Consider the following 13,603-nt stretch of genomic DNA (forward strand, 5'->3'; position numbering starts at 1 on the left):
ACTATTCTAAGAAATTGAAGAAGAGAGAAAACTTCCAAGCTCTTTTTATGAGGCCAGTATTATTCTAATTTTAAAACCAGGTAAAGACACAACAAAGAAAGAAAACTATATGCCAACATTCCTGATGAACATAGATAGTAAAATCCTCAACAAAATATGGGCAAACCAGATCAAGCAATACATTAAAAAGATCATACACCATGATCAAGTGGGATTTATCCAGGGATGAAAGGTTTATACAATATTTGCAAATCAATAAATATGAAACAGCACATAAACAAAATGAAAGATAAAAATCACATGATTCTATCAATAGATGTAGAAAAAGCATTTGATAAAATCCAGCACCCATTTATGATAAAAACTCTCAGCAAAGTGAGAATAGATGGATCATCGTTGGCAGCCGTCCGTCTCGAGAGACGATGGTGTAGCTTCTTAAGAGTCTATCTGCACCACCGAGAATGGTTGTGAAGTCCGACTCGGGAGTGACACAGTATCTGTCTCCTCACGTGTTGAATCGACATCTTACAATGACGCTGGAGTGTCCTGTCCAGTGAAGCTGAAGCTACAGAGCCTCAAGAGACGATGGTGTAGCTTCTTAAGAGTCTATCTGCACCATCGAGAATGGCTGTGCAGTCCAACTCGGGAGTGACACGGTATCTGTCTCCTCTCGTGTTGAATCGACATCTTGCGATGACGCTGGAGTGTCCTCTCCAGTGAAGCTGAAGCTACAGAGCCTGGGCAGGGTGATATGGAGGGTCTGCTGTTGCCCATGCAGCAGACCCCCCCTCTCTTCGCAGCTGAAGGGTCCAAGGGAAAGACGGAGTCAATACAGCTTGGCTTCAGGTGCGCCGCAGGAGTTGCCGGTGTTGACTACAACGTCAAACCGCCTTAGGGACTCCGGCTCCGGATTTTCTGTCGGGGTTTACTCCCTTAGCCTTTCAGAAGGAAAACCCTGATTCCAGATGGATCATACCTCATCATAAAAAGGCCAAATACGTAAAACCTACAGCCAATATCATACTGGCTGAAAGAAGGTGAAGGGATTAGCCAAAGAACATATTATGCATCACCCATGGACATGGATGATGATGTGGGGATTGACTCTGGGAACAGGGAGTGGGCTAGGTGGAGGGAGGCAAAAGGGGAAAAATTGGGACAACTATAATAACATAAACAATAAAATGTTTAAAAGAGAAAAAAAGCCAACATTCCAAGTTAGGGATTTAAGAGAGACAAAACATACCTATTTCATAACAGAAATCAATGGGGAGATATAAATTTGCATATAAAATATGGGTATCTGTAAAAATAAATACCTTGTATATTTTTTGCATAATTAATTCCAAAGTACTTTCACAACTAGTATCTCATATTATCCCCAAATCCTCACAGCACTCCCACAAAGATAATGACATTTAAATGCCTATTTTACAGATAAACACACAGAGAAATAACCATTAAAAGTCAACACTAATTACCGAGACTTCAAACCTCCGAAACCTCTCTCTGCCCCCACATCCTACCACCTGTGCTCCTAGAGATCTTATTCTCACAATTTCTTCAACCCATTTTCCCTCATTTTCATCTTTACAACCACCATCCCAGTTAGATAGGAGTCCTATTGCCACTTTCCTGAGTAATGGCAACCACATCCTAATCAGTCTGCCAGCATCCACCTCTAAAGCAACCTCCACCTCTGCCAGGGCAAGCTTCCCAAAGCGCAGCTCTGATTATGCCACTCCCCCTTACTCCTACTCCCCTCAAACCCCATACCATCTTGCCTCCATTCAGGCTGTTTCCGACCCTAAATGCCCTCTTTCATCTCTGTCTGTTGGGATCCTACCCTACATCTAAGGCTCAATTCAAACCCTACTTTTCTCCATGAAGCCATTTAGTCATCCCTTTCCCTCAACTCATGTGCTAGAGGCTGTGACAGATTCTCACTAAATATTTGCTAAATGAACCTGAATTTTAAATCTCTTCTTCAATTCTCTTCCCCACTAGACTCCAAAGTAATCCATCTTCTGAGATGATGTGATCTCAAAGAGAAGCCTAATTAGTATGCCATCAAGGTTACTGAGCTGGTACCAGATGACAGGGTCATGCAACAGCTATTAGGAGAGAAAATAGAATATTGTTTTGAAAGGCCTGTAAGTGGATAAGAGCTATTAAAAACATCAATCAAATTAAAGGAAATGTTGAATGGCATAAGCAAGATGCCACACTAAATACTGTAGGGATTTTTTGTTTAAGATATAGTTCATTCCTGGCTGGTTTGGCTCAGTGGATTGAGCGTCGGCCTGCGAGCTAAGTGTCGCTGGTTCGATCTTCCAGTCAGGGCACATCAGAGAAGGAAACTCTGACTCCAAAAAACCTCCGCTGCCTTGCGGCATACCTCTTCAGGGGAAAGGCTAAGGGAGTAAACCCCGACAGAAAATCCGGAGCCGGAGTCCCTAAGGCAGTTTGACGTTGTAGTCAACACCAGCAACTCCTGCGGCGCACCTGAAACCAAGCTGTATTGACTCCGTCTTTCCCTTGGACCCTTCAGCTGCGAAGAGAGGGGGGGGTCTGCTGCATGGGCAACAGCAGACCCTCCATATCACCCTGCCCAGGCTCTGTAGCTTCAGCTTCACTGGAGAGGACACTCCAGCGTCATCGCAAGATGTCGATTCAACGCGGGAGGAGACAGATACCGTGTCACTCCCGAGTCGGACTGCACAACCATTCTCGGCGGTGCAGATAGACTCTTAAGAAGCTACACCATCGTCTCTCGAGACGGACGGCTGCCGACGACGATATAGTTCATACATTACTTTTATATCAATGAGGCTGACTTCAGAACAACACTTACTAAATTAGGTATTAATAAAAATCTGAGCCCTGGCTGGTGTGGCACAGTGGTTGAGTGATGGCCTGCAATCCAAAGGGTTGCGGGTTCGAGTCCCAGGCAGGGCACATGCCTGGGTTGCAGGCCAGAATGGCAACACAAAGAGAAACTGGTACAGAATAACTCCCGTAGATCACTTAAGTCAGTGCTACCAGCGCCACCTTCTTTTCTCACTTACCTACTTCACAAGTGACTTTTATCATCTCCTCCTTTTTCTCCCTAGGTCTCCTCCCCATCTCAATCCTTTATTACTAAGCATCAAATATATGAAGTAGGTAAAAGCAGATGAATAGTCCCTCCTTCAAAAAAGTTATAACATTTTTCTCCTCTTCAACTGAAAATGTTCTATAGAACACAGGAAGTCCAGGATAAAAACTATAAATACTCCCTAAAGAAAAAAGCAACATCCTTGAAAATTCAGATTTTGCCCAGTTCATGGTACAAAAACACAATTGGCAACTATTTAGTAGAAAAGAGAACATAGATAATACAAAAAAAGAAAAAAGAAAATCTGAACAAAACCCATTTAAGGACCACAGAAAAAAGTGACCATTTAGAATGAGTGTCCATTAAGCTTTGACCATAGATAAGTGGCCATCACTTTCTTTTTAGGTAACCCAAATCAAAGACAACTTTCAGGTTGGAACACACTTCAGCTTTGTTTTCTGAAGTCTTTTCTCTCTTCACATAGGCCAGCTCAGAATGACTTACGGAGTTCATTTCCTTCACTGAGAATCTCCACCCGGCGTATAAGCTGCTCAAACAGATTCCGCAAATTCAGCATCGTAGTATCCATCTTCCTGCCAAGAAATCAAATATACATTAGGGGTCATGCCTTCTCTCCCAGACAAAAGATTCACTTGCAAACCAATACAGTCATCAGTGACTAACATCTGGATTCTTCCATGTGCAGCTACCATTATAAGAATCACAAGCCAACAACTGATGTTTCGTTATCCTTATTATAAAAACAAAGTTGGAAAGTTTAATACTTATTAGAAAATTAGAAAAGCACTTCAGACCTCTAAATATAATACCCCTTTCCTGCCTTCTGCTTTTCCTCCACTCTGCAATCACTATGGAGCTAAGAGGAAAGCAATTAGGGACAAGCATGTCAGTTGATTACTAGGTGACCAAATACAAAATGTAGTTCTTAGTTAAGTCTGTTGATTAATAACACTTCTGCCACTTTAATCCTTCTGGACTTTGAAGACCTTAAGGTTTATTTTTAATTCCTTTTTAGCTAGTACCCCTGTTGCATCTGCCTTTTAAAATGCAGGCCATGGTCAGCATATTTCCTACCAATAGCACAGATGACATCACACGAGTGATTAAGTGGGGAAATCGCCAGCTCAGCAGCACAAGAATTATTTCTGTAATGCAGGGCTCTCTGCTGGACTGTGTGCAGGGACTATGTCTAATAAATTTATACTAAGTATAGGCAAAGGCTTATGTTGTACCACATTCTGGCATCAAGAAGACAATACACCACCTTCACAGTTAGAAGGGCAAAGGAAAATCATTTGCTACTGTGTTCTCTATAGTGAATTTCAGGCTTCGTATATCCCCACAAAGACCTGCTGATACTACATTAAAAATGGTGTCCTTACAAATAGTTCTGCTCCAAATAGACTTCAACTGGGAACACTTTAAGAAAATAAGATCTTCATTAAACAGTCAAGAAAGATAGCAACTGGATCTTATGAAAACTATCAAGGAAATGAAATAAAAAATCAAATTTCATTTAAAAACTGAACATCCTCAGAAATACCATTAACGGATTCTTCTTATGTTTTGCCTAGTCACCCCTTCAACATTCTAGTCCAGGTCCTTATTTTATGCTCTAAATAAAATTTGAAGAACTCTTTTATGAAGGTTTAGTGATTTTTACAATGTTTATAAGATTGTACTATGCTGTGAGGGCAGGAAAGGAAAAAAACCACAAAGGACAAAAGAATATAAAAACATAAAGATATTTTCTATTAAATGCTACAGAATTATTCATTTTTACTTGTATGATGATTGCTCTAATAGCAAAAAACCTTTCAGTTCCAAGCTTGGATGCAATATATACCTGAATCAGGGCCGGAAACCAAGATTTTCAAATGGCAATGTATCTGTTCCAAGCTACATAATCAAAGCAAGCTGCTAAGCAACCAAACCAACAAATTTATTACAAAGATCTTTCTCTAAACGAAGAACAAAACTAAAATAATAGCATTAAAACTGGCAGGAAGAGATCTGGAAGTCATGGAGAAGCCATGGATTCAACAATATGACAAAACAGGCAAGTAAACGCAAATGCTACAGAATATAAGCAGGAACAGGAACTTCAGTAGCCTAGTCAAATGATTTCCTTCAGCTCTCAGTATAAATGGAAGACACTGATCACTTTTAATATGGGGTATTGATTTCTATCATCTCAGCATTCATCTGTATATTCTAAGACTATAAGACAGTGAGCTCAGTACCTAGAAAAACTTCTGTCAAAGGATGCAAAAAAAGGAAAATTTCACAGTGCAACTAGGATACTAAAAACTGGTTGTTTAAAAAATTTTTTCAATAGCATAAATACAATATAATTAGAAACAAAATTTTTTTCAGGAAGTTTTTATGTCTTAATGACAATAAACAACCTGATCCTTTGTCCCTTTAAAAGAAATCCTAACATTTTCTCAAGTTCCTTAGTTTTTATGCATTCTACTCCCTAGAGTGAGGGCTGCAGGGGGCGGAGGGGGGCGGGGGTGGGGTGGGTACTCTCTTGAAAATGCAACCTGATTCCTGAAAATTCTAAAGACACAGAGAGCCTACCTGGGGACATCTCCTCATCACAGTAACTGTTACCTCAAACAACTACCTCAATCTACATTGTTCTCCTAATATGATGCCTAGTGCCTAGAAAACAGTGTTTAACTGGACATCCAGAGTTATGTTGTAAAACAACAAAGAGGTACCAGTAATCCTTGAGTTTTACAGTTTTACAAATAGTTTGATTATAGATTTTTCTCTGTTCTTCCCTCTCAACACCAGACATTCCTACAGTTCAATCCTCCAACCTCTTAAAAAACATATCAAACTATTCCACTTTAATCATTCCATCTCTACAGACAACTCGCCCTAGCCTCTCTTCTAATGTCAATCCTGGAGCTCTCAATTTGCTTAAGATGCCCCACATGCTGGACTTGATTTTGAGATATTATTCTATTCTTTCCCCTCATACACATAAAGTAAAAAAAGATACAGTAAGCTAAGGTTATTATTGAAGAAAAAAAACATTTATAAAGTTAGTATAGCCTACGTGTACAGTGTTTACAGTCTACAGTAGTGTATGGTAATGTCCTAGGCCTTCACGGTCACTCACCACTCACTGACTCACCCAGAGAAACTTCCAGTTCTTCAAGCTCCATTCACGGTAAGTGCCCTATATGGGTGTACAATTTTTATCTTTTATACCATATTTTTACTGTACCTTTTCTATGTTTAGAAATATAAAAAATTACCATTGTGTTACAATTGCTACAGTATTCAGTACAGTACCATGCTGTACAAGCTTGCAGACCAAGAGGAACGGGCTACACCCTGTAGCCTAGGTGTGCAGTAAGTAGGCCATACCATCTAGATTTGTGTAAGTGCACTCTGTGATGTCCGCACATGACAAAATCACATAACACATTTCTTAGAACGTATCCCCATCATGAAGTGGCATATCACTTTATTATCAATTACCCTATCCACTACCTACCCAACTGACTCCTAATTTTGATTCCTTACCACCTTAAGTTAGTCCCTTTCTTACAAGTATAATCACCAAACGTTGTGAATTATTCTCTCATGTGTATTATTACTACCCCCTCATCATTTGCAGGTCATCATCACTTACTTCAACTGACCTTTCCCCCACTGCTGCGCTCAGCTGGCACACATACACTTTGCACTCTTACCTTACCATATTTCTACCCTATGTCCCAGGTAAACTTTAAATTTGAGAAGAGAAACCTTACATTTGGCACTAGGGTACTACAAATACACTCAGAATTTTAAAATATTTGATAAAAGGAAGTCACAAAACACACATACACCCACGACTCTATTGCCAAAAGAACTTCCATTCTACCTGATCACCAATGTGTAATATAGATTTTTAAAAGTGGGGGGAAGGGGGGAGACAGATGCCTTGGCATAAAGTTTTAGTTCTTCTATTTACCAGTAGCATAATTTTGGGTACGTCACTTAGTTTCTGAGATACATCTAATATAAGTAGGAACAGTAAATAATATATGTCCTAGCTATCTTACAGAATATTATGGATTAATGTAGTTAAAAGTTTTATAATGTATAAATTGAACCTTACCAGAAAATTATAGGATATTATCATAGTAGGTATAAAATTTTTGTTTTTCATTTGGTCTAAGTTACCTTTTTTAAGATTTTTTTTTTTTTTAGAGGGGAAGAGAGGGAGAAAGTGAGGGAGAGAAACATCTCACACCCCAATTGGGGACCTGACCAGCAACCCAGACATGGGCCCTGACTAGGAATTGAACCAGTGACCTTTCAGTTTGTAGGGTAGCACTCAATCCACTGAGCCACACAAGCCAGGGCCTAACAATTGTTATTTACACTATAGCATAATGATTACCAAATCATAGCTGGAACCCAGACCAAGAAATTGGTGGAGATGGTAAAATTTGACCAAGTCTAGGCTCTCACACAAGCTGTTCTACATGAGGCTTGTGAAAAACTAGTTTTTCTTCTACCATAGGTTTACTCAGATTAATAAAAAAATGGCACTAGAAAAATATAATCCTCTTTCCTTTAGAAGCTAGGGGATTATCATGTGTTTTTACTAATGTTTTATAGAAGTGATTCTCAAAAATTAAAAAACATTATAGAAGACAAAAATATCTTTCCGCATCAGTTCTAACTGTGATACTGCAGCCAAATTATAACTCAAAGTTAAAAATTACTCATCCTATTCAATGTCAATTGACAATGGTTTCAATTTTCCTGCTGGGTCACATTTTTACCCTCATGAATACTTCTTTATTTCTCTCCCTCCATAGCCAGGAGATACACTAATGTGAAAGGAAACAAAAACAAAGTCATATTGTTAAAGTACATTGCTTTGCAGCTGTAAAACAGCTGTCGCTTTTTACTACAGAGGCGGCTGCCTTTCGGGAAAGCTGAAATTATCCCTGTGTGGAACAAGGAAATCAGTTTGTGGAGCACTTTAAACAAAAAGGTGCTAGCAAATCTCAGCTGTTATTGATGAGAAGCCCCAGAGGTGGAGAAGTTACTATGTTACAGATTCCCAATATGTGAGTATCCCTAAGGGAGCAATTCTGCATGACCAGGAAAGAGTCTCAGCTTGATGTGATTGCTTTGAGTCCCCAATTTAATTTCAATCTCGCAGCCAGGAGAGAGACATGACCGTCCTTCAGAATAACAGACTACTACATCTTAACTGCAGAATATCCTGGTGGAAAGCTCTGTCATCTTCTTCCTCCCCCTACAAATAACATTATTAAGGACCTATACATCATGTTTTTTAGATGCATCAAAGGTGTGAAATATCATAAGACACAGCAATGTAAGGTTGCCTGAATTTTTCAGGACGAGTTTTAATGAAAAACATTCTCATAAACATTACTAAAGCTGGAGATCCCCAAGAAATCAACAATATAAGTTCTCTGCTGCCAAGGAAAACCATTCCTCAAGATGATCTCGATACTATAGGATTCTTTTATATGAAAGCATTTCAGAAGAATTCTTTTCCCCAAATGTCCAGCTTTTGCGTCACCATATCAAAAGCCTCTGTACAACTGGCAGGCAGAAGGAATATCTTGAAAACAAATGTTCTTATGAGCAAATCAACTGCAGAAAGAGTAGATAGACTGTCCTCAATCCAACATGAATGGAGACTACAAAAAGGGGCGAGTTGAATTACTATTTTTCAGAAAATTATCAGTTCAGTATACTACATTCTCCTCCTTCTGTGAATTCCCTTTATGAAGTGTTCTGTTCTTCAACATCTAGTATACATTTTACCAATTCACCAAAGCATTCCCTAACCAGTTCAGTCCAAAGTGACCTTGTCTAGCCCTGACGAGCGTGGCTCGGTTGGCTGGGCATGATCCTGCAGAGCAAAAGGCCTGCTGCTGGTTCGACTCCCAGTCAGGGCACACACCTGGGCTTCCACCAGTCCCCGGATGGAGCACAGGCATATGCGAGGCATACAATTGAGGCTTCTCTCTCACATCAGTGTTTCTCTCCCTTTCTCCCTCCCTTCCCCTCTCTCTAAAAATAAATAAAACTTTTTAAAAAGGTGATCTCTTCTTTATCTACATTAACTTGCCAAATATAAAACACTGCCTCACATTGTTAATTTTCTATATTCAAGAAAATTAATTTTTATAGTGAAACTAAAACCTCACCGTCCTAAATAACTATATGCACCTCCTTACCTAATCTTTGCCCGTTATGCATTCATTTACTTCAGAGAATTGCAATCATAGACGGTATATAATTTTTTTTTCTATCATGTTTCCATTAAGTTCCAAGAAGCTGATGAACAATTATTGTTTAACCATTCTCTTCTTTGGACATTTAGGTAACTTCCAGTTTTCAGTTACATTTGCCTGGAACATCTTGCATAATCACTCTCTCACCTCCTTTAAATGTCGTTTCCTCAATGGGGTCTTTCCTAGCCACCCTACTTTAAACTGCAGGCTTCCCCAACCTCCCAACACTTCTCTGATTTATTTTGATCCAAAGCACTTATCTCCATCTAACATACATACATATTAACTTATTTATTTTATTTATTGTCTGTCTCCCCAATAGTTGCAGTTCCAAGAAAGCAAAGATTTTTGTCTGTTCTGTTCATGGCTGACCCCTGGTGCCCAGAACAGTGCCTGACAGTTGGCAAATGATTAATATATAAATATTCATTGAAAGAATTGAACATCACTATACAGTGTTTTTCTTCAGGTGACGGTGTTCCTTTTATTTCCAAGGCTGGGATTACTATTTCAGGGCGTAAAAACCTCTTACAGCGCTTGATAAGTATTGCCAAAATATTTTCTAAAAGGTCTCTACTAATGCACAGTACTCTTACCAGTGTATAGGCCTACTAGATTCACCGCAGCTACCTTTGTAAGGTCTATCACCCTCAAATAAACTGCAACCTCCTTTAAAACCAAATAAGACTGTCTTGACTTACATTTTGCACTTAATAAATACTTGTTGAATGATTAACCTATAGGAAAGGCGCCTTCCCATTACAGAGAATGATGACATCTCTTTAAAAAAAAAAAAAAAAAAGGCTTATCTTTCCACCCACACCACGTACCACCTACGAATGAAATCCTGTGAAGACAAATGTACGTAAAAGTGTAAAAGTAAGGCCTCGTTGTTACTAATTATAAGAATTAGGGTGGGAAGGGTAAGATGTCATTGCCCACCTAGACATATACACACAGCTCACAGGCGAGAAAAACTCCACTTTCAGCCGCTGCGGCCTCTCAAACACTAAGACCTTTCCCGCGAAAAAGCCCTGTTCCTCCGAAAAGGATGGGCGTGGTACCCCCCCAAACTCTTACCGAGGTGACAGCCACTTCTTTGGGATGGCCCTTGCCCTGTTCCAGCCACCAACTCAAAAAGACGCCTTGGTTTTCTACAAAACACGGCGCTAAGGAAGACGCCCCCACCCCCACCGCCACCCATGCAGACAGCGCCAGCTCCCGACCCGGCCTAAGTCCCAGGCGAGGGGCTGTAGGTGCCGCCTTCTCCCCGACACCCACGGAGGCCACGGCTCACCACTTCCAACGCTCTCCCTCCTACCACAAATACAGCGCCAAAGCAACCTCCTCCCGACGCCCGAGGTCCCACTTAGTCGGGTCGGCCGGACCCCACCTGGCAGCCTTCCGCTCCCCTTCGCGCCGCACCCAACGGCAGAGCAGCACTGGGCCGCCAGCACTAGTTTGAAATCCTGCGCCAACCAATCACAGAGAAATTTATTCCTCCCGCGCGGCACGCCCCCCACCCCCGCGTTAGGACGCACGCGCCCTTCGGCCCACGGAGGAGGGATGGCTACAGGAATTAGCACGCGCATTCTTATAGAGTGAAGCCAACGGCGGACATTTTGAGTATGGTGAACAGTGTTGGTTTTCTTCCCCCGCCCCCAAACCCTTTCCAGAAGCCTTTAGGGGTGCCATGTTGACTAACGGCAAGTGATGGTGGTTGTTTCCTCACTGTTTCCCCCAGACAGGAATACAGGACTTTTAGGAACTATCAATTTAGTGTCGGCTCTCCCTGTTGAATAGGAAGAAAGCTGGAAGGAGATAGAACAGTCATTAGCAACCATATTGACTGAACTATATTAGGCCTTTATTCATTGATGCATTTCATCCAGGTTTTAATTTGACATCCATTTATTAAGTGCGCCGAATTTATAACAAGCACTCTACTAGGAATCGGAAAAATAAAGATGATATGATCTCTGCTTTTCAATAGGCATGAATGAAGGAGACAACTCGGGTAAACAAAAATAAATACAAAATGAAAGTGCTATAATTCCATTTAATAAACGTTCATTTAGAACTTGGCGTGCTGCTATGGGGCTTTCATACTTAGTTTTCTTCCAAGACTCACAGTGAAAAATTACATTTTACATTACAACCAACTATCACAGAACTCTGCTTATTCTTACTACATGTACTCTGAACTTTTCTATTATGTTTTTCCTTCCCATGCTAGTTGTCCCTACTTCATTGAATTTATTAATCAATAATGATTGCCTAGCCCTGGCTGGTGAGCCTCAGTGGATTGGGGGCTGGCCTGCAAATCAAAGGGTTGCTTGTGCGATTCCCAGTCAGGGCACATGCCTGGGTTGCAGGTCAGGTCCCAGTTGGAGGTGTGTGAGAGGCAACCACACATTGATGTTTCAATTCCTTTCTTTCTCCTTCCTTTCCCCTCTCTTTAAAAATAAATTTTAAAAATACTTTTTAAGAAAATAACGATTGCCTACCCACAAATTGAAAAAAATACTAGCTATAGCTTAGAAGAAAGAGTGTGCTTTAATGGAAAGATCACAGGTTTTAAAACCAGGAAACTTGATTCCATTTAAACAAATACTGATGGAGCAATTTTGTGTGGCAAACATACCATCGAACCATCTGTATTATCACTTTTTTCCCATTCTGTACTTCCCTTTCTGCCACTTTAAAACAAAAATAATAGTACCATGCCTATCTCACATGTTTATTCCCAGAAAAGAGATTGTATAGAACACAATTAAAGTTTATACTTTGTAAGTTGTAATACAGCTTGTTCTTACTATTATTAGGAAAGAGATGAAGAAAAGGAAATATTAACTATACATACAATATATTATCCCATTTAAACCTCCCAACAATCCTTTCAGGTCAGGCGCACTTGATTGCATTAGCCTGTGTCTTAGATATCTGTAGTAGTACAATGAAGTAAGCACTAGGATAGAATTGTGTAAAGTGCTTTAGAAACACAGATGAGGAAGCATTTAATCCTTTCTTGGGAGTGGGAGTGTTAGAAAAGCCTATAGAGACTTGATATCTGAGCTGGGTATTGATGTGTGAATAGGAATTTACCAGACAGAAAGGGTTGGCAAATTCCTGGCAATGGGAAGATCATGTGACCTCTCAGGAATGAGTCACGGGTATATTTAATAAATACACAAGCAAACAATTTACAAAAGTTTAGCGCTGTGAAGGAACATTTACTTCAATGTGCAGGTGACATTGTGGGCTCAGTGAGTGTGATGCCTCTTAGGCAGCTTTGGCCTGAGAAGGGGAAGGAAAAGCTAGAGAATATGTTGGGAACAGACTAGGAAGGGATTGGACTTTTTACTAAAATAAGCATAATGACAAGACAAAGGGGCTTGGACTAGGTCTGCATTTTACACAGATCATATGCTCACATAATATGGAGGATGGTCTGGAGAGCAAAAATACTAAGGGTAGGAAGACTCTTGCTTAGATATGGAGGTAACTCAAGTGCCCATCAACAGATGAGTAGATAAAAAGTTTGTGGTACATGGCAGGCCGAGGAGTAGCTGTGTATGTGGAAGGACACAGCCTGTGTGCTTTTTGCAAGACTGAAATCATGGCAGGTCCACAAACTGATGCCCAATTCCATTTTATTGGCATCAAAAAATATTTCAACTATTATACTCTCACAGGTAGGATGAATTGTATACTGGCCACATATGGAGACATTGCTTTGTTGGTTTTTTACTTCAAATTAAGGTCTGAAAAACTCCAGCTGTGAAAGCAACAGAAAGGTTTTTAAACTGTACCTCATCTGTTAATTTCCCATGCCTGGAGAAGCTAAGGTCAACTCACTGTGTGATACTGAATTTATACAATAAATTTAGAACCTGGAAAAAAAGTTGTGTTATATAAATACAATAGACTATTACTCGGCCATTAAAAAAGAATGAAATCTTTGCAACAGCATGGGTGGACCTAGGGAGTATTATGCTAAGTGAAATAAGTCAGTCAGGGAAATACAAATACCATATTATTTCACTTATATGTGGAATCTAAAGAACAAAATAAATGAACAAACAAAATAGAAACAGATTCACAGATACTGAGAACAAACTGATGGTTGGCAGAGGGGAGGGGGGTTGGATGAATGCATAAATACGTGGAATAACAAATCAATGTTTCTCTCTAA

The 13,603-nt window shown here is 40.1% G+C and overlaps 1 protein-coding gene across 6 annotated transcripts in view; it reads right to left on the reverse strand.

The window, feature by feature from the left end:
* RACGAP1 (Rac GTPase activating protein 1) overlaps positions 1-10,855 on the reverse strand; it is a 32,142-nt gene extending 21,287 nt beyond the window's left edge. For 2 of the 6 annotated variants that reach the window (XM_090275547.1, XM_090275548.1), the window contains exons 1-2: positions 10,802-10,855; positions 3,602-3,690 (exon numbers count right to left, since the gene is read on the reverse strand). In XM_090275547.1, the coding sequence (XP_090131673.1) occupies positions 3,602-3,686 (85 nt within the window). In that variant the 5' untranslated portion in view covers positions 3,687-3,690; positions 10,802-10,855. Of the gene's footprint in view, positions 1-3,601; positions 3,691-10,705 lie in introns of all 6 variants that reach the window. The other 4 variants (XM_090275553.1, XM_090275550.1, XM_090275551.1 and 1 more) reach the window with 4 other exon arrangements.
* Between the last annotated feature and the right edge of the window lie 2,748 nt (positions 10,856-13,603).

The sequence above is a fragment of the Furipterus horrens genome, unplaced genomic scaffold (assembly GCF_987537825.1).
Source record: "Furipterus horrens unplaced genomic scaffold, mFurHor1.1.pri manual_scaffold_4, whole genome shotgun sequence".
Classification (NCBI taxonomy): Eukaryota; Metazoa; Chordata; class Mammalia; order Chiroptera; family Furipteridae; genus Furipterus; species Furipterus horrens.